At 40.3% G+C, this 21866-nt stretch overlaps 1 protein-coding gene across 6 annotated transcripts in view; it reads left to right on the top strand.

Moving 5' to 3' along the window:
• Nucleotides 1-21866, top strand: part of LOC144681691 (protein TASOR-like) — a 52884-nt gene that overhangs the window by 11108 nt on the left and 19910 nt on the right. For all 6 annotated transcript variants that reach the window (XM_078543524.1, XM_078543523.1, XM_078543525.1 and 3 more), the window contains exons 2-9: nt 6012-6160; nt 6254-6346; nt 12286-12358; nt 12539-12630; nt 13059-13193; nt 13395-13522; nt 17566-17585; nt 19664-19766. In XM_078543524.1, the coding sequence (XP_078399650.1) occupies nt 6012-6160; nt 6254-6346; nt 12286-12358; nt 12539-12630; nt 13059-13193; nt 13395-13522; nt 17566-17585; nt 19664-19766 (793 nt within the window). The remainder of the gene's footprint in view (nt 1-6011; nt 6161-6253; nt 6347-12285; nt 12359-12538; nt 12631-13058; nt 13194-13394; nt 13523-17565; nt 17586-19663; nt 19767-21866) is intronic.

The raw sequence follows: 21866 nt of genomic DNA, 5'->3' as shown, positions 1-21866 counted from the left end.
GCAGTGCAGCTTGCATGTGCAGTATAAATTCAGTATTGGGCAACATTGAAGAGGTTTAGTAGTGAAACTTTGCATTCCCTAACAGTGAGTGAATTGCAGCTGTTTCACAAATGAGAAGTGCATGGGTGAGAGGGTAATGGAACTTAATACACACCCATCTCTGAATAAGATCTTGAACGCTTGTAACTTCACCATTCAACCCACTTATAATGCACAGTGAAGATTGTTATATCTGCCCCATAAAAGTAAATTGACCAGAGACATTCAATTTCTGTTTGCTACACCAATACCTCTAAGGTCTGAGTAAGATTACGAAATTCTATGCTGTAGTCTTATTGCAGCAGCTCTCCAAACTCTAGACAAGATTTGCATAGTCAGCAAAGGAGTTTTTCCTTATGTCATTACTAGATTTGTCCTCTTTCCAAAGATTGTGCTCATCCCATTATTTGAATATTTCTAGAGCAATTGAATGGAACAACTTTGATGTTACGTTAAACCTGTACAGGGCTTTGATTAGACCTGATAGGTGCCTTTAAAATTATAAAAGGGCTTGATGCGGGAGTCATGATTTCACTTGTTGGGAGGTCAAAACTAGGCATCATAAATATACTATAACCTCTCCAGTCCAGAAATTTTGAGCAAGGATTCCTTCTGTCATTGGCATCATTTTAGTATGGTACTTTTTGGGTGGAAATAGGAAAGATACAATATTTGGTTAATAGAATTGCTATGATGCAGAAGGAGGCCATTTGGCCCATCGTGTCTGCACCGGCTCTCCAAATGAGCAATGACTCGGTGCCATTCTCCTGCCCTTTGCCTGTAACCCTGCAAATTCTGCCAGTTTAAATAATCATCTAATGCTCTCTTGAATGCCTCGATTGAACCTGCCTCCACCACACTTCCAGGCAGTGCATTCCAAACCCAAAATACTTCCTCTTGTTCTTGATCCTTTTCTCACTATCTACTCTGTCCTGCCCCCGTCATGATTTTGAACACCTCTATCAAATCTCCTCTTGGTTTTCTCCTTTCCAAGGGAGCAGTCTCAACTTCTCCAATCTATCTTCATAAATGAAGTTTCTCACTCCGGAACCATTTTTCAAAACCTCTTCTGCACTCTCTCCAATGCATTCACATCCTTCCTAAAGTGGCGCCCAGAACTGTACACAATACTCCAGCTGAGGTGTAACCAGTGTCCTATACATGTTCAACATAACCTCCTTGCTCTTGTACTCTATGCCCCTATTAATAAAGCCTAGAATACTGTATGCTTTATTGACTGCGCTCTCTACCAGTCCTGCGACCTTTAATGACTTATGCACATATGCACCCTGGTCCCTCTACTCCTGCACACCCATTAGAGTTGTACTCTTTATACTGTCTCTCCATATTCTTCCTACCGAAATGAATCACCTCACACCTGCATTGAACTTGATCTGCCACCTATTTTCCCACTCCACCAACTTATTCTATGTTTTTTTGAAGTTCTACACTGTCGTCCTCTCAGTTTACAGTGCTTCCAAGTTTTGTATTGTCGCAAACCCCTGCAAACCAAGATCTAGATCACTAATATATATCAGAAAAAGTAAGGGTCCCAATACCGACCCCTTAGAAACTCCACTACGAACCTCCAGCCTGAAAAATATCCATTAACCATTAGTCGCAGTTTCCTATTACTTAGCTACTTTTGTATCCATGGTTGTTACTGTCCCTTTTATTCCATGCGCTAGAGCTACTCACAGACCTATTGTGTGGCATTGTATCGAATGCCTTTTGGAAGTCCTATTCACCACATCAACAGCATTACCCTCATCAACCCTCTTTGTTACCTCTTCAAAAAACTCCAAGTTAGCTAAACATGATTCTCCCTTAAGAAATCTATTTTGGCTCTTCCTAATCAACTTACATTTTTCCATGTGACTATTCTAACCTGAATAATTGTTTCTAAAAGCTTCCCCACCACCGAAGTTAAACTGTCTAGTCTGTAATTGCTGGGCTTATCCATACAACCTTTGGTGAACAAAGGCATAATGTTTACAATTCTCCAGTCCTTTGGCACCTCCCCTGTGTCTAGGGAAGACTGAAAGATTATGGCCAGTGCCCCTGCAATTTCCACTCACTTCCTTCAATATCCTTGGATGCGTTTCATCCAGTCCCAATGTCTTGTCAACTTTAAGTATCTACAGTTTATCCAATACCACCCCCTTATCAATTTTGAACTCTTCTAGTGACAAGAGTTTCCATCTCTGTCACCATGGTCTGGGTAGCACCTGCTTCCTTTGTAAGGACAGATGCAAAGTATTCATTTAACACCTCAGCCATGCCACCTACATCCATGTATAAACCCCCTTTTTGTGCCCTAATCGGCTCGACAACTCCTCTTATCACCCTTTTACTATTTATGTGCCTATAGAAGACTTTGGGATTCTCCTTTGTGTTGGCTGCCAGTCTTTTCTCATAATCCCTCTTCACTTATCTTATTTGCTTCTTCACCTCTCCTCTGAACTTCTGCTTTCAGCTTGGTTCTCAATTGTGTTTTCTACCTCACACCTGTCATAAGCACTACTTTTTCTTCTTTATCTTAATTTCTATCTATTTTTACATCCAAGGAGCTCTGGATTTGTTTGCACTACCTTTCCCTTTTTGATTGCGCCTGAACATTTCTTCTTTGAAGGTAACCCATTGTTCAGCTACAGTTTTTCCTGCCATTCCCATCATGCCCATTGCAGTCTACTGTCTCCCCAGTTAATTATTCTTACTCTGGTTGCCCTTTTCTACCGTCATCCTAAACCTTATGACACGATGATCACTGTCTCCTAAATGTTCCCCATTGATACTTGATCTACTTAGCCCACCTCATTTCCAAGAATCAGATCTAGCAGTGCCTCCTTTCTTCTGAACACACTTGCCCCTCCCTGCCCTTTATGGTAACACTATCCCAGTTTACAGTTATAGTATAAAGTCCCCCAATATAACTATATAATGTTCGCACCTCTCTGTAATCTCCCTGCAGATTTGTTCCCGTACGTTCTTCCCACTAGTTGGTGGCCTATCGACTACACCAAGCAATGTAATTGCACACTTTTTGTTCCTTAGCTCTAGTCAAATTGATTCTGTCCTTGAACCCTCTGGGATGTCCACTTTCTTCAGCACTGCAGTGCCCTCCTCCTTTCCTTCCTGACCTATCTTTCCTGAACACCTTGTACCTAGGAATATTTAGTAACGAGTATTGCCCTTCCTTGAGCCAGGTCTCTGTTATGGCCACAACATCATAATTCCGCATGGCAATCTGTGCCTGTAACTCACCAATCTTATTTACTATACAATTTTTCTCACTGTTTTCTAATGTTTTATCAGTAGTTTCAGGTAAGTATTTATACCTACAGTGTTTTCTGGTTCCCACACTGTGACTAGGCATTCTAATATCGTTCTATAATCCAGAACACTCCATCCAGAAATGATTTGGTCCCAAGATTCTGGATTGGAGACGTTACAGTGTATACGATAGCCACTGATAAATATAAAATTCAGGAGAAACCTCTTTACCTATAGATGGCTAGAATGTGGAATTTGCTATTACATGGAGTAGTTGAGACAAATAACATCAATGCACTTTAGGGAAAGCTAGATAGCTACAATAGAAGGATATGCTGATTAGTTAGATGAAGTCGGGTGGGAGGAAGCATGTGTGGAGCATAAGCACCATCGTAAACCAAATGCCTTGTGTTGTAAAATTTATGTAATTTAATAAATCCTAGTTCAATCATATTAACATCTCAAGGATAAATGCTGATGTGCTACATTTGAAACCTTTAATGCATTTTACATTATGGCTAGTAGCAACCAGCTTAAGCCTGCAGGTTCTCCTGTGGCTATTAGTTGTGGTTGCTGCAGTCATTTGTTCATGGGTACAGATATGGTCAACTAAATTTCACTCAAAGGAAGAAAGTACTTGTATTTGTGTAGCACCTTTCATGCCGTAAGGATATCTCAAAGTGCTTTGCAGCCATTTAAGCATTTTTAAAGTGTAGTGATTGTTTTAAAGCCAAACAAGGTGGCAGATTTTGCACACCCACAGGTCCCACATCCTTTATTAACTGAAGCATAAGAGCAGGGAGGTTCTTTTAGAACTGTATTACACCACTAATTAGGCCACAGAACATTGTGTACAGTTCTGGTCACAGCATTACAGGAAGGATGTGATCACAGTAGAGTGTACAGAGGAGTTTTATGAAGATGTTGCCAGGAATGGAGAACTTTAGCTCTGAGGAAAGATTGGATTGGCTTGCCTTGTTTTCTTTGGAGCAAAGGAGGCTGCGGGTAGGTTTTTAAAATTGAAGAACCTAGATAGTGGATAGGAAGGACCTATTTTCTTTAGCAAGGAAGCCAATGACCGGGCGGGGGGCATAGATTTAAAGTATTTGTCAGAAGAATTAGAGGAGAGTTGAGGATGTAAAATGTTTTCACCCAGAGGATGGTGAGGATCTAGAACTTGCTATCTGAAAGGCTGGTAGAGACTGAAGCTTTTAGTGCATTTAAGTAGTACTTGGCAAAGACATAATGGGCTAAATGGCCTGCCTAGGCACTGTAAATTTTGGTGTATTTTTTATCACATTTTAATGAAGTAACTAATGCCATCAAAAATGGGATGTATAATACAAGATGAAGGGTAAAGTAAGGTAATTTTGAATTTTGCCTGGTTTTAAACTGGAGGGCCTTGGCTAAATGTTTTCTTTAGAAAATTAACTTTATATGATGGAGCTACAGATAGATAAAGTGTGCTCTGTGTGTAAGAGGCCTTTTCTCCATCTATGTTTTAACATCTTTTCTAAAATGCAGTTTGTGACAAGCAACAGATTTTTAATATTACAACTTAAAGTCCCTCGAAACAATACAGATTTAAATCAGATTCTGTCTGTTCGGTTGCAAAGTTGACTTAAACATAGCCACTGAATTTACAACTTGTCGTTTTCTTGGCGTCCCGAGGCTGGATTAAAGATGTCTGTTTGAAATCGGCTAATTCAGCATAGTTTGTGGCTGTTTAAAGCTTTTCTCATGGTCGTCAGATTTTAAAACCGTTTTTAAACTGCTTTCTGAACTTATCGTGGTACCAGCAGAGATTTATGTATATAGACATCCAGATGTTTCTGTTCCTGCACTCCCTTTAAAATTGTCATTTAGTTTATGTTGCCTGTCTTCCTACCAAAATATATAATTCCACACTTCTATGCATTAATTTTCATCTGTGTGCCTCCCATTTCAATTTGAAATTATACCTTGTAAATACATAAAATAGTGACCCCAATACTGATCTGGGCAACACCACTGTATTCGTCCCTCCAGTCTGAAAAGCAATTGTTCACCACTACCTGCTTTCTGTCCCTTAGTCAATTTTGGATCCATACCTTTAACTCCAAGAGCTTCAGTTTTGCTAACAAGCCCATTGTACTTTATCAAAAGCCTTTTGAAAGTCCATAAATGTATCAGCCCACTTCATTACATCATCAATGAACTCGATCAAATCAGTCAACAAGATTTGTCTTATGGCATATTTTTCCAAATTACAGTTAATTTCTGTCTTTGTTATGGCTCAAAACTTTCCACTACTAAAAGTGTTTGAGTAGATATCTATCTTCTCTGTTAAAGGCTCTTGTTCTCCCTGCCTTTGGTTTAAAAAAACCCAGCAGGTAACTTATTTACTTCACATTCTTGTGTGCAAAATGAACTATATGACTTTTTTTCCCTGTAGCAGTGTGCATCTTTTTGGTGGTATGGCTGATTTCAGGAATTTAGCTTGTGGAGATCTTTGGATGTATGCAGCAGCACATCTTGCATACCGAAGTGCTTTCACGATAACTCAATGATTTGTGCATCAAGTCTTTTAGCAAAAAACAAAATACTTACTGATACATTGCAGTCTACAGTAACAAAAATGTTCACAATACAAAGTAACGGAAATATAAAAACTCTGAAAATGTGCTGTTGTTGTATTAATTGAATAAATTTGTTTTCAGAGCTTTGTCAACTGGTGCCAGTGGGCTCCAGGGAATTTAAACAAGACATCTTGAAAATTCTCAATTCATCTTGCTTGGATGCTTCATCCAGTTCTAACTTCAACTATGTGAAAGCTAGTATGGTTCACAATGAACGATTAGAAAAAGAGGTTAGTAAATTTCATCATTTTGACTTAATTTGTTACATATGTTCTTTCCAGGTTGCACCCATGTGAGTGAAATGTTTTTTTTTAAATTCCCAGTACATGGAAAAAAGGAAGGAGCTGAGAAATGAGGGTCGAACCGAAAAGGAGTTGGTGGAATCATATGCATTCTTGCTCCTTGATGCTTCACAGGTACATATCACATCTCTATTTTGTGTAATGTTTAAAACTAGCCTGCTGGGTGCTGCTTTTATGTTGCCCATGTTGTCAACTGAGCCACTTATCAACAGTTGATATTTGTGCAACAGGTGCGTTTGCCTATGTTTAGCTTCCAACACATTCATATGAATCATGTTAAATCCAAATATGCCTGAGTCAATATTGGACTTCAGTCACCATTGGATTGCACCGCTCCATAAATTGCACAAGATAGCTTTAACTTAAATTTGAGAATTTTCTTTGTTCTAATTCTGTCCTCTGATGCCAAATGAATTCATAAAGTATTTGCATATAATTCAAGCAGTGTGACAAAACTGAGTGCCCATTAATGACTGCTGCCAACAAGCTCAAGTGTCCACTCTGGAAATTTTTAACAGTTAACATCCAGGATCTCTATACTTATGTATTTATTGTTGTCTGTTAGTGCAGTGTTATTCACCTAATTGAAAATTTGGAATTGCATACCAATTACTATTCATTTAAGCAGCGTTCACACTTTGTAGAGGTGAAGCCAAATTTGATTGGTTCTGCAGAAGTCAAATGCTAAGCATATAAAAATGTCATGACATTGCAGATAAGAGGTGTTAAGAGGTTTACCCATGTTTTATATGAAGTCCAGGTCCAGTGCCATGATGCCAGCTTGTTCTCCAAGCACAAGTTTACATTTACTGCTCCTCTTGTTGCTCCCAAATTCCTTCATGTTTGGCAACATCAATCTGTCATAGGCCATTAAAAATATAAATACTTCTTTAAAAATGGATTTTCCACCCTGCTGTTATCTTCCTTCTAAAGTCATAGAAAGCATTTTTGCTTTAATCTCTTTCCATTTACTCCCTGTTGTGAGCTTCCAAGATAAACCACCTTCCCCACCCACAATGCTAAGACCTCGTTGATCGAATTTAATAATATCCAGCATGACCTACATTATGAATTGCTGTCCCTCCCCCTCATCTTTGACTTAATTTCAATTGACAACTCCATCCCTTGGTCTCACTGCACAGCCATGACACTGCTGTTTTGTTGTTTCATTCCTCTTGAGTCATAATTACTGTATGTCCTCTAGTGCCATCATGTCCACATCTAATATAGCTTTGGAGTCCAAAATTGGAGAACCACTTAGCATCATAATTCAGAAGGGTGGCACCTGAGTTGACTGAATTCACCATCAACTCCAGGGCTGTTGTCACTCTATAATTGGCTATCTGGCATTAATACATGGATGAGCCAAATGATCCTCTAGTTAATTTTTGTCAAAACTGAATACATCCATTTCAGCTACTGAAAATACCTGCATTCCTTGATTGACTTCTCTGGCCACCACCTTGCAACAAGCCTAAAGGTGCTCATTCCTAGACTTGACTCCCTGCATTGTTTTCTTTTTCTCTTCTCTCTGTCTCCAAAGGTTTGCTACTCTCCTTTGCTCCAATTCTCTATGTGTCACAAAATAGGCTTCAAAATCTTTGTCCTTTCATCTCCTCACCCTCCATAAACGGTCTAATCATGTGTCCCTTTGCTTCCATAAAACTTGCATGTTTCTTTTTCCATTTATGGCTGCTCCCTTAACATCATGCTTCCCCCTGCTTTCAAAAGTCTGTTAAACACCCTTAATTTGGCTATGCTTTTACTCCTTCCTAATTGTTCTGCTCTTTCCCTGTTGCTTCTATATTGCTGTGTTAAGTGCTTTGAAGCATGTCTGTGACATACTACAGAAATGTATTGGTCACTGATCCTTCAGAGGAACAAAATTAATTTCAGCATGCTGCTGGTTCACAGAGAAAGTCAATCATCACAGCACAGAAGGTCGTCGTTTGGTTTACTGACTTCATGCTGGCTCTTTAAAGCAATCGAGTTGGTCCTCTGCTGTATCCCCATGGCCCTGAAAGTTGATTTCCTTCACGTGCCTGTCCAATTTTCTTTTGAAATCATTGATCATCTCCACTTCCACAGCTCTCTGACCTACAGGTCATTACCATGTGTCGTATTTTTTTTTAAAGTTCTTCTTGCATATCCTCTATCTCTTGCTCAAACCTTAATTGGCTTAGCAATGGGAACAGGTTTCTTTGTCTACCTTGTCTAAGCCTGCCATAATCTTGTACGCCTCTTAAATCAGTGGTTCTCAAATTTTTTTCATCTGCGGACCATTTAGGCAATGTAAAAGTTCCTGCGGACTGCCTACCAGTCCTACCCCACTGGCTTTCGCTTGTCACCACAACAAAAACCCATTAGAATTAATGGGAAGAATGGTGCTGCTTTTGATGAGGTGGTGTATGGTTCCAAGCTGGAGAGCTTGAGTCTCATGTCAGACTCCACATTCAGCCAGTTCCTCCTCTTTGATTTCAACGTCATATTGAAAATTTGATCTTGCAGATGTATGTTGTTAGGAACAGGGGGAGGCGAAGGTGCAGTGGCAATGTCACCAGGCTAGTAATCCATAAGCCCGGGCTAATGTTCTAGGGACATGGGTTCAAATCGCACCACAACAGCTGGTGGAATTCAAATTCAATGAATAAATCTGGAATATAAAGCTAGTCTCAGTAATGATGACCATGACAACTACCATCAGTTGTAAAAAGCTGCCTGGTTCCTTTAGGGAAGGAAGTCTGTCATCCTTACCTGGTCTGGTTGACTGCTATTGCCCTCTGAAATAGCTTAGCAAACCAATCAGTTCAAGGGCAATTAAGGATGGGGAAACAAATGCTGGCCTTGCCAGTGACACCCACATCCCATGAAAGGTAAAGAGAAAAGCACCCCAGAGATGTGCGCCGAGTCTAGGACACTCGGGCCGTATTTAAAACCAAAAATTCATCAAACCTTTCTCACCGAATACTTCAGGAGCTTGCATTTTGGACCAGGCTGTGGATCACACTGAAATGCCCTATCAGATCTGTTTTGCTCCAAGGAGAACAACCCCAGCTTCTCCAAGCTGACCTTGGAGTTAAAATCCCTCATCCTTGGAAACGTTCTGGTAAATCTCCTCTGCACAGTCCCAGGGACCTTGACATATTTCCCAAAGTATGGTGACCAGAACTGTGTGCATTACTCCATTTGTGGCCTAATCAGAACTTTTTAAAGGTTTCGTATAACTTCCCTGCTCTTGTACACAAAAACAAAAATTGCTGGAAAAACTCAGCAGGTCTGACAGTATCTGTGGAGAGAAAGACAGTTAACGTTTTGAGTCTGTATGATGACTCTTCAGAACCTTTGAGTCATACGGACTCAGAATGTTAACTCTGTCTTTCTCTCCACAGATGCTGTCAGACCTGCTGAGTTTTTCCAGCAATTTTTGTTTTTGTTTTAGCTTTCCAGCATCCGCAGTATTTTGCTTTTATTCCCTGCTCTTGTATTTGATAGGTCCATTTGCGAAACATTCATTACAAAAGCAGGTCGGTGGAGAAAGTTAGCAAACCTATACACCTAATCCTGTGCTTCCTAAACCCTTGAGGGAATATTAACCAGGCAAATATGAGGATCGCATAAGAGGACAGTATCAGAAATCATAATTTTACGCAGTACAGCATGTTGCTTTTTCTGGACTAGTAATGCGATGCCATTTAGTACTGATCCACACAAATATTTTTTAAAATTTAAATATTTGCCTCCACATTTGGTTCAGCATCTTTTTTCCTCTCTAAGTTTGAGGCAATAAGCCTTTCTGATTTTTGTCCAGTGTTTGTGGTTAGTGCAAGTTTTTTTATTAATTCATGGGATTTGTATGTCGCAAGGTCAGCAATTGTCCATCTCTAATTGCTCTTGAAGTGGGTGGTGAGCTGCTACCTTAAACTTGTGCAAATCCTTATGTAGACACAACCATGGTGCTGTTAGGGAGGGAGTTCTAAAATTTTGACCCAGCGACAGTGAAGGAGTGGCAATAGGACCCTGGACCACATCGAAACAGATACCTTACCTCTCCAAAAGATACCCTGGCTATCCAAACAAATCCACAAACATCAGAGCTTCTGTCAGGTCTAATTTGCACATGTTGGGTTTTAGACACTGCTCACACAAAAATCACACGAGTGGAGGCAGCTGCCTCCGGGAATGGGCATGTGCGAATCCCAACCTGGCCCCATTCCTGCACCTGTGAAAATGGTAGGTGCCCTGTTTGGGGGGGAATCGGAGGGGCGACTTATGGATTCAGGCCTCTTCTGCCATTTTCGCAATGACGGAGAGGCTGTCTGAGAATGTTACCATAGCTCACTACATGAACTCCATTCCCTTTGCCTGGATGTATTATGTCCATATGTGTTCAAATAATCTTTAAGGATTTAAGAATGCCCCAAAATAGATCTGTTTGCACTGTAGACAAAATTTCTGCTTGAAAATGAAGGCTGCCTCAGCTCGTAAACCCAATGGTCTCCTTTATCGTAATGCAGTCCTGTAGGCGAGGTGAGAGTGACTGCCCTTGACATCAAGGCAGCATTTGACTGTGTGTGACATCAAGGAGCCCTAGCAAAACTGGAGTCAATGGGAATCGGGGGCAAACTCTCTGCTGGTTGGAGTCATGCTTAGTGCAAAGGAAGATGTTTGTGGATGTTGGAGGTCAGTCATCTCAGTTCCAGGGCATCATTGCAGGAGTTTCTCAGGGTTGTGTCCTAGGCCCAACCCTCTTCAGCTGCTTCATCAATGACCTTCCTTCCATCATAAGGAAAAGGTCAGAAGTGGGGATGTTCGCTGATGATTGCACAATGTGCAGCACCATTCACAATGACTCGATACTGAAGCAGTTCAGACCAAATGCAGCAAGACTTGGACAATGCCTAGGCTTGGGCTGACAAGTGGCAAGTAACATTTGTACTAAACAAGTGCCAGGCAATGATCGTCTCCAACAAGAGAGAATCTAACCATCGCCCCTTGACATTCAGTGGCATTACTATCGCTGAATCCCCCACTATCAACATCCTGGGGGTTACCATTGACCCGAAACTGAACTGGACTAGCCATATAAATACTGTGGCTACAAGAACAGGTCAGAGGCTAGGAACCCTGCAGCAAGTAACTCACCACCTGATTTCCCCAAAGCCTGTCTGCCATCTACAGGGCACAAATCAGGAGAGTGATGGAATACTCTCAACTTGCCTGGATGAATGCAACTCCAATGACACTCAAGAAGCTTGACACCATGCAGGACAAAGCAACCTGCTTGATTGGCACCCCGTCCACAAACTCCTTCCACCACTGATGCACAGTGGCAGCAGTGTGTACCACCTACAAGATGCACCTTCCAAACTCACGACTGCTACCATCTAGAAGGACAAGAGCAGCAGATGTATGGGAACACCAGCACCTGGAAATTCCCCATCAAGCATCACACCATCCTGTCTTTGAAATGTATCGCTTTTTCTTCACTGTCGTTGGGTCAAAATCTTGGAGCTCCCTCCCTAACAGCACTGTGGGTGTAGTTAAACTACCTGGGCTGCCGCAATTCAAGAAGGCAACTCACCATCACCACCTCGATGGCAGTTAGGGATGGGCAATAAATACTGGCCTAGCCAGTGATGCCCACACCCCAAGAATGAATTTTAAAATGGCATTTTCTCTTGTTTCAAATAATAAGACATTCGAAAGATTCACGCAGATGGTGCAATTTTGGTTTCCTTGTTTCATTCCTGCAGCGTATCTTGTAACTTGTCTTTCAGTTTCACCTCGGCTCAAAATAGGTAGGTGGAGGCCCTGGAGCGTGTGTGCTATAGGAGATCGCATGTGGCCATGCCTACTTACAATGTCATGACAACATTTATATGTGCACCCACAACATTTAGTGCCCTCAGAATCAGCTAGGGAAGTTTTTTTTCTACATTGTGGAGGATGCATGTAGTGAAAATCCTATAAAGTAGGTGCTCTTATTTTTTTTATTATTTATATGTTCAAAAATGAATCTATGACTTTTCAATAACCTCTTTTTTTCCTGCTAGATTCCCATTATTTGTGAGAAAGGGTTGCCTGTGGGGCACTCCAAAGTAACAATTCTCGGAAATCCTACAATGGGTAAAAAAATAATTCTTCACTGAAACAGTAATTGGTATTTTTAAAGATGCATAGTGTTGTAAATTACCTTGCTTAATTTCTTACTGAAATTTTTGAACATTGAATTTTTTTCTCATTAACCTAATGAAAGTTTTTAAAACAATGTCTGATGATTTGATGATTTCCACCATCCCCCTCCAGGTATTTACCTTTCAAAATACTGTGATGTACTTCAGCCCAATCCTTTGGATAGCGGAAGGAAGGCAGAGATGATAATTTTCAAAATTATAAAGGTAAAGCCTGACTCCATTTCTTCTAAGGCAGCTGTTTTTTCTCTTTTGTTTCACTTCTCTTCTCCATCCTACCCCAACCTCATTTCATTCCTTTACAATGAAATACACTTATTCTAACTGTTTTACTGTTAGTTTGCAGGAGATCGAGGAATTAAGATTCCAGAGTTAAAATACAAAATTTTGTAGTGGAATAATCATTTTAATTTCTAATGTGGCACTGAATCTTTACTTGCTGAGGGAAGGCAGTGAGTGGAGGCTAGTTTGCTGGTCCTCGTCCTTGTATAAAGGGCAGGTCGTCCTTCTGTGAACAGTTTGGAGCAGCATTGTGAGAGGCTGTGAATTGATCCCTGCCAAATTGCTCATTTGAAAATGATGCACTATATGATGCCTTTAACACACGTCTGATTTTGACTTGTTTACTTTTTCAGGGAAGGGTAAAAGCTGTTTTTGACAACACCACCAAGAATTTCACCCCTCCAACTCCAAAGCACGATTGCCATGTTTTTAGAAACCTTAACCGGGTCATTTCGCTGTTCACTTACAGAGCATTTGACCTTACACAGGTACCTTTTGAAAACTTTATGTATCTTAAAAGCTATGAATTGTAACTTCCAGTCCTAAAATGATAAATATTTGACTTGATTTGTTAGTACTTTTGGAAAGCTGAGAAATCAGTTTACTGTTGATGCCATGTGATTGAAAGGAACAGACAAATGAACTGTTTGCTTCATTAGTTTATTAATATTGTCACTTTCATTTTTCAGTTTTATCTCTATGAATTTGGAAATGAAGGCATAAGACAGTATCCAAGACATGTTTGCCCGTATGCCGTGGTATCCTTTGTTTACAAGGAAAATAAAATTCCCAAAATACCCAAACCACTTGTGCTTAGGTAAGGGAAGTGTGTGTGAGTTTTTATACTGTCAGTATGAAAAGGGACTTCCTAGAGAGTAAGGCACAGTATCAACTCACGTAGTTAGGTATTTTGCAATTTTATTTGCGTGTTTTGGTTTCATCTGCCTGGAAAAATATTGACTTAGATGAGATCAACTGAGTGAGCACAGATGTGGGATTGAATCTTGGATTTCCTTGTGGCTCAATATCTCATAGACTGGTGAATTAACACATTAAGATGGGTTTATGGATCTCCAAATTATACTTCCTTTTATCTTGCATAGCTTCTATTGCCAGTTAGCCTCCTTAGTCTAAAACTAGCACTACTGTGAAATGAATGATATTTTGGAGTGCAGAATTCTCTGGGTCATAGAATTTAATCTTCCAAAAACACCAATTAGTTCCCAATTTAAACAACTAACATCATTTCTGGTTCACCAGTCTTTACTTAAAGATGCTTACTAACTACTTGCTGGCAAGTGATCAGCCTTGCAACATTTTTACAGAAATGCGATATATGGTGGACTAAGACTTTAGTGCTCAGGTTTGTTTTTGTTTAAGTATCAAGGTTATTGATTTGAAATTTTTATTAACCTAATTTCAAAACTAGTGAGAAATTTCAAGCAGTTTGGCAAATTCACATACAAAATTCTTTTAGATTTACATGAAAATTGAAGCACTTGTTAAAAATGAATAGTGTGCGCACCAACCAAGTAACTTAAGTGTGAAATGTATTTAAGTCTGTAAATATTTTCATATGCTAATCAGACCCACTTTACATTCTTGGACTGTTGTGAGTATTAATTTTTAATATTAAAACCATAAGTATAAATGAGACAGAACTGGGTGGAAAGTTGAAGATGCTGAATAGTTGGGTTTAGTGACAGTGACAGTGCTGCCTTTAGAAGGGAGGGAAAAAGAGAATCAATTGCAGAAATGTTCCTAGTTTTGATGAATTTTCTTTTTTAAAAAAACTTTTGCAGGGTGTCTGATAATATTCTTTTTATAAGAAGCTTTAGTTGTTTTCAATGTTGGAGTTAGATTAAAGTAGCCCCTACTGCCATTGGAGGTAATAGGTCCAGAAGGCACTTGTAAGTCACAAAATGGCCAGGACAAAGGTAATCCTTCAGGTAACAGGCTACACTGCACAGCATCAACAACTATATGTACATCTGGCACCGGTTTTGGTAAAGTAGATGCAGAAAACCGACCATCTCTCATGGTTCTGTTTCCTTATGGTCTGTTTCCCAGCTAGTGAAGCCCACATCCCGTGAATGAATTTTTTTTAAAAAAAAGATTTTTTTTAAATGTGGAAGATTTCTCATGTTTCTGAAACATCCTCTGTGTTCCAACAAAATAATGGAGAATGCAGTTAACTGTGGGACAGATTTTGCGCTGTGGTGAATGAACAATGTTAGCCATTCATTCCAATTTCACTTACTCACTGATTTTTATGGAGTTTTGCATTGCAACTTGCTGTAAATTAAAGAACCAAAATGGCACAGCCCCCTACAGGTGATCTGGGATTTGTGTGAACAAGGCAAGCAACTATTTATCTCCTTAACCAATCAGATTGAAGAATTGTTAATGAGCATAGTCTAAATGAGGATAAAAGCAAAATACTGCGGATGCTGGAAATCTGAAACAAAAACAGAAAATGATGGAAAAGCTCAATTCTGGCAGCCCCTGTAGAGGGAAAGACAGTTAACGTTTCAAGTCCGTATGACGACTGCAGAGCTGAAGAGAAGTGGAAATGTGATGAAATTTATACTGTTTGAGGCGGGTGGAGCAGAGATAGATAGACCAGCGATAGGTGGGGACAGAGGAGAGATTGACAAAGATGTCAGGTACTAAAGGTGGGGACAGAGGAGAGATTGACAAAGATGTCAGGTACTAAAGGACAAAGGGAGTGTTAATGGTAGTGGTAAGGGCTAAAAAAGGTGCTGATGGTGGCGTAAAGGTAAGAAAGCAGAATGTGATAATAGCAGAACAAGGATAGCATTGTGTGAAAGATCAACATGGAACAAGTAACAGATGGCCCTTTTGGGTATGGGGTGGGGGGAGGGTGGTGGTGGGATAGAAGGGGGGAAAAGTGGGGGATAAAACCATGAATAAAAATAATTGGATAACCCAGGACAGCCCGCTTCTACCTCCTTCCCAAAATCCACAAACAAGACCAGTAGACCGATCGTGTCAGCCTGTTCCTGCCCTATGGAACATATTTCTTCTTATCTTGAGCCTGTTCTCTCTCATTTGTCCAGTCTCTTCCCACCTACATCCGCGATTCCTCTGATGCCCGACGTCATGTCGACAATTTCCAGTTCCCTGGCCCTAACCGCTGCCTCTTCACCATGGACCTCCAATCCCTTTACACCTCCATCCTCCGCCAGGGTGGCTGAGGGCTCTCCACTTCTTCCTTGAACAGAGGCCCGAACCATCCCCATCCACCACCACTCTCCTCCACCTGGGCTGAACTTGTTCTCTCACTGAACAATTTCTCTTTCAACTCGTTTCACTTCCTCCAAATAAAAGGTGTGGATATGGGTACCCGCTTGAGTCCCAGTTATGCCTTCCATCAATGAGGTATGTGGAACATTCCTTGTTCCAGTCCTACTCAGGCCCCCTCCCACAACTTTTTGTTCGGTACGTCAATGACTGTTTCGGTGCCGCTTCCTGCTCTCATTTGGACCTGGAAAAATGTATCAGTTTTGCTTCCAATTTCCACCCCTCCATCACTTTCACATGGTCCATCTCTGGCACTTCTCTTCCCTTCCTTGACCTCTCTGTCTCCATTTCTGGTGATAGACAGTCCACCAATATTCAATACAAGCCCACTGACTCCCACAGCTACCTCGACTACAGCTCCTCATACCCTGCTTCCTGTAAGGACTCCATCCATTCTCTCAGTTCCTTCGCCTCCGTCGCATCTGTTCTGATGATGTCACTTTCCAAAATGGCGCATCTGATGTGTCTTCCTTCTTCCTTAACTGAGGTCCCCCCCCCACTGTGGTTGATGGCCCTCAACTGTGTCTGACCCATCTCCCGCGCCTTTGCCTTCACATCTTCCCCTCCCGCTCCCTCCCAGAACTATGATAGGATCCTCACTTTTCACCCCATCAGCCTCTACATTCAAAGGATCACCCTCTGCCAATTTTGCCAACTCCAGCATGATGCCACCACCATGCACATTCTTCCCCCACAATTGTCAGCATTCTGTAGGGACAGTTCCCTCCAGGATACCTTGGTCCACTCCTCCATCACCCCCAACACCTCATCCCCTTCCCACGGCACCTTCCCATGCGATCACAGAAGGTGCAACACCTGCCCTTTACCACCTTGCTCCTCACTGTTCAAGGGCCCAAATACATTTGGTCTGCTGCATTCGCTGCTCCCAATGTGGTCGTCTCTACATTGAGGAGACCAAACGCAGACTGGGTGACTGCTTTGCGGAACACCTTTGGTCTGTCTGCAAACATGACCCAGACTTGCTTGCCATTTCAACACACCATCCTGCTCTGATGTCCACATGTCCGTTCTTGGCCTGCTGCAATGTTCCAGTTGAAGCCCAATGCAAACTGGAGGAACAGCACCTCATCTTCCGATTAGGCACTTTACAGCCTTCCAGCCTTAGCATTGAGTTCAACAACTTCAGACAATGAACTCTCTCCTCTATCCTCACCCCTTTTTTGAGTCTTTCTTTCTACATTCATTTTTATTTATTATCCACTTATTTTTATTTTTATTCATGGTCTTATCCCTCCTCCTATCCCATTTTCTATCATTTTTGAGTTGTTTTGTACAACATTAACTGTTTTCTGTAGCCATTCGTTCATAAAATATCAAAATCTCCCCATATACGCCTGTAGCTCACCCAAGTGGCCATTACTTATGACAGAAATGTCAGCAACTGCTCTGGCTTCTTCAAACATTGGTATGACCTGTAAAGTTCATAAGACAGGCTGCATTTCTCTTCCAATTCAGGCTATTTGTGAGGTGGGATTGCTTGTTATGTATAGTAATATGCTTTTCTTGCTCTTGCAGCATTGACGGCACCCAATCAGGTATGTTCATTCTCATTTGTATGTTTGGAAAGGAAAATATCAAAGAGCAATATGTACTTGGTGGGTTTCCTTAATTTGGCTAGAACCAAAGTAGAATCAGATCTTTCAACTTGAGGGCAGCCATGACCACATAAATCTAATAAATTTTCACAACTCATAGCTTTGTCTTCAGTGGTAACCAGATTTGTTGTGTTGCATTTAGTGCTGTGCTAGTCACACCGAGCTTGACTTGAGTCTTTAGCAGCTGGCAGTGGCACCAAAAGAACATTTCCGGTTTGCTAAGGCCAGGAAGACATAATTTTTAAAACAATGGATCTTATCAGCGAAATGAACCTAATACATTTACTTTGTTGCTACTGACTGCAAGAGCCCTGTATTGAGCTACTGAGGTGAAGTACAACATAAATGAAACTGTAGAATGGTTTGGTGAGCTTCATTACCATTTGAAAATTACATTCACATTGGCAGCCTAAATATCAGTTATTTAGTTCCTTATCTTGTAAGGCCTATGCTAAAATTTCCAACTCAAACATCCGACTTGTGTTTCCCTGTCTGATCTTTCCGGTTGAATCTCAGCAGGGCTGCTTTGAGTCTTTTCCGTGCAGTGGGATAGGTTCTGTGAAGAGCATGCTGACTGTGAGCTCATTTGTAAATACAGGCTTGTAATGAGCATTGCGCGCGAGATCTCCAGTGTTTGGTGGAGAATTTGTTTCTCTGTATTGTTTTCAATACATTTGTTTTCAGGCGTTAAATTTGGGACATACAGATATGCGGTCTTTAAAGTTTGCAGTCATTTTCTTAGGATATCTAATCCATTCCTTTTATTATTAGTAGTAAGCGTTCTTTCTGTGCTTTTGTAATTACAGTAGTGGTAAATCAAGCCATTCTTTGTCTTTTCTCTCTTTCAAAGGCTATTATGGGTTCTTGGTTGCACTTGTTAGGATTCCACATTTCAGAAAGGAAGATTGCAAGACCTCTTGGCGTCTTTAAAGTCGCCATCCTATATGCAGCCTTCTCATCTTTTTCAGAGTTAATTTGACATGTTTGGCTGCAGGCTTTGGTTTCTTGCAGCATGGTTATGAAAAGTGGTATACATGGTACACATGCACCTTTTTATTCTGAGACTCTTGAAATAGTTTAATTTAGTTGGTACAAAGGATTTCACACACAACTTGAAACCACTCTTTGGTTATAGTCAATTTAATAACATTTAGCACTGCACAGCTATGTCATGTTAACTTCATCACTTTTTGCAGCAAGATCACCTTGTCCATTGTTTACAGGATCTGTCACATTCTACTCGATGCTCTAAATTTTTATTTACTTTATTGAGTGTGTAATTATCACAGATATTTGTAACAAAGATAAAATAACTTGCACCCAATATTCGATCACCCATATACTTCTGTACCCAATTTTCATGCTATGATTGATATATATTTGAATTTGGGTTTAGTCAGCATTTCCATAGCACCTAATATAAAAACAAAATGCTGTGTATGCTAGAAATCTGAAAGAAAAACTGCTGGAAATAGCAGGTCTGGCAGAGAGGAACAGTTAACATTAACTGGTCAATTCTGAAGAAGTCATATTTGACTCAAAAACGTCAACTCTGTCCACAGATGCTGCGTGACTTGTTAAGTATTTCCAGCACTTTGTTTTTACTTCTAATGTACCTAACCAGCTAAACATTTAAGACTGCTCATCTCATGTTTGAAAGTAACTTTTAGTTATTGGCCCCCCCACTACCTAAAGCAAATCTATTCTTTTAATTACTAGTTTTGTTGATCCTGTGTTTTCCTCATGTCCACCCTTGACCCAGCTTTCTGAAATTAACATTCCTCCCTTTGGTTTTATGAAAGTTTTCCTGGCCATTACAATATCGCATTTCAGACACAACCCTTCGTTCTTGTACGTTGATCACTTTAAACTCCTCATCATCTCTCTTGGGTTCATATCTCTATATTTTTCTGAAATTTGCTTTTTCTCCAAGGTTAGCATTAACTACTTGCTCAACATATGCTTAACTTTATTTTTTAACAGAACTTTTTGAGAGTTAAAAGTTTTTGTCTGTTTAGGAAAGTCTTACACCATCTGGAAAGGACAACTAATGAACAAGGGGAGGTTTCTGTGCTTTGGCTTGTTACGATCAGCTACCCAGCCATTTCTGCCATTCAAACTGTAAGTAGCAATGCTTTTATGCATTTTAGTTTTATTTGTTCAATGGAGAAGTTTGTGAATTAACTGGGAGTGACTAGAATGGTGAAGCCTAATTCTGGTCAAAAATAGAGTAGTATTTCACTTTCCTAAGCTGCACTGTTTTTGAAAGGGTTCCTGGAAAGAGAAACTACAAAGCAGTGAAGTGCAAAGATTTTGTAATGGGTGAAGACAGAAGAACTTGCTAATATCCTAGTTCTGGTATGTTAAGTAATTTGTAGCTCTGAAATGTTAATTTTTAAAAAAGTTAAAACCTGTCAAAAATAGTACCTAGAATGGTGTTTTGAGGACACCCTATAATATCAAAATTATATGGTTCTGCAACAATTTATTAAGTCAGTTCAAAATGTGCCACTAAATCCTTTAGGCAATTTGAAGACTTTTACTATAACTACCATTGTACAAAGTGGGTGCACAAAGGTGGGATAATTTAAGTAGAAAAAGCCCTAAGTACTTCAACACAAAGCATACCATGCAGAAAATTGCAGTAATGGTTAAATGAAGCAAAATGGTGAGTGCTAAATAATGGATTGCTTCTGTAATGAGTCACAATGATGCAGCACAGATGGAGGCTGGTTAATTATCTTTTGAATGTTAACTATTTATCTTGTTCCACTGCCTGTTAAAGCAGTGCATTTTAGATCACAACTCACTCTGTAAAGAAAATGTTTCCTCATGTTGCCTCTGGTTCTTTTGCCAATTGCCATAAAAATGTGACCTCTGGTTACCACTTTTCTGCCTCTGGAAATGGTTTCTTTTCATTTACTGGTACTCTCAGAGCCATACGTGATTCTGAATACCTCTATCAAATTTCCTATTAATCTTCTCTTTTTATGGAGACCAAATCCAGCTTCTCCAGTGTCTTTATCTAACTGAAGTCTCTCATCCCTGGTACCATTCCAGCAAATCTCTTCTGCTTCCTTTTCGAAGTCTTGACACCATTCCTAAAGTGTCCAGATTTGAACTCTAGTTGGGGCCTAACCAGTTTCAGGGTTTGGCATAACTTGCTTGCATTTTGTCTTCCATTAGTAAAGCGAAGGATCCCAGTGTTTTAACGCCCTTTTCAACTTGTCCTGCCACCTTCAAGGATTTGTGTACATGTAACCTCAGTTCTCTGTCCCTTCATCTTGTTTAATATTATACAGTTTAGTTTCGATTGCATCTCATTCTTCTAGCAAAATGCATTGCTTCACACTTGTGTTAAATTTCTTTTTTTTAAATTTGTTCATGGAATGTGGGCATTGCTGGAAAGGCCAGTGGTTTTTGCCCATCCCTAATTGCCCTTGAGAGCATTTAAGAGTCAACTACATTTGCTGTGGGTCTAGTCACATGTCGAACAGACCAGGTAAGGATGGCAGGTTTCCTTTCCCAAAGAACATAGGGAACCAGATGGGTTTTTACAACAATCAGTGGTTAGTTTCATAGTCCCATTAGTGAGACCATTTTTCAATTCCAGATTTTTTAATTAATTGAATTTAAATTCCACCAGCTGGCACGGTGAGACTTGAACCCATGACCCCAGACCATAAGCCTGGGCCTCAGAATCACTAGTCCAAAGACATTACCACTGCACCCCTGTCTGTCGTGGGTCTGTCTCCTCGAAGTCTGTTACAATCCTCCTCATTGTTTACTGCATTTAAGCTTTGTATCATCTGAAAACTTCTGAAATTATTCCCTGTAAACCAGGTCTAGGACATTTATAAATGTCAAAAAGAATAGTATCAATCCTGGGGAACACCTTCCTCCGGTCTGAAAAACTGTTCACCACTACTCTCTGCTTTCTGTTCCTTAGCCAATTTTGTATCCAGTGCTTCAATTTTACTAGCAAGCCTATTATGTGTAACTTCTGTCAAAAGCCTTTTAAAAGTCTAAATACATAGCATCAACTGCGCCACCCTCATCAGACCTCCCTTTTACATCATCAAAGAACTCAATCGTTAATCAAGTACCATTTAGCATTAACAAACCTCTGCTGACTTTCATTTGTTAGTCCATACTTTTTTTTTTAAGTGCCAGTAAAATTTGGCCCAGGTTATTGCCTCTGACGTCAACAGTGGGAAATAT

This window comes from Cetorhinus maximus, chromosome 6 (assembly GCF_964194155.1).
Source record: "Cetorhinus maximus chromosome 6, sCetMax3.hap1.1, whole genome shotgun sequence".
Lineage (NCBI taxonomy): Eukaryota > Metazoa > Chordata > Chondrichthyes > Lamniformes > Cetorhinidae > Cetorhinus > Cetorhinus maximus.
Note: the sequence above shows the minus strand (reverse complement) of the source record. Positions and strands in the feature narration are given on the sequence as shown.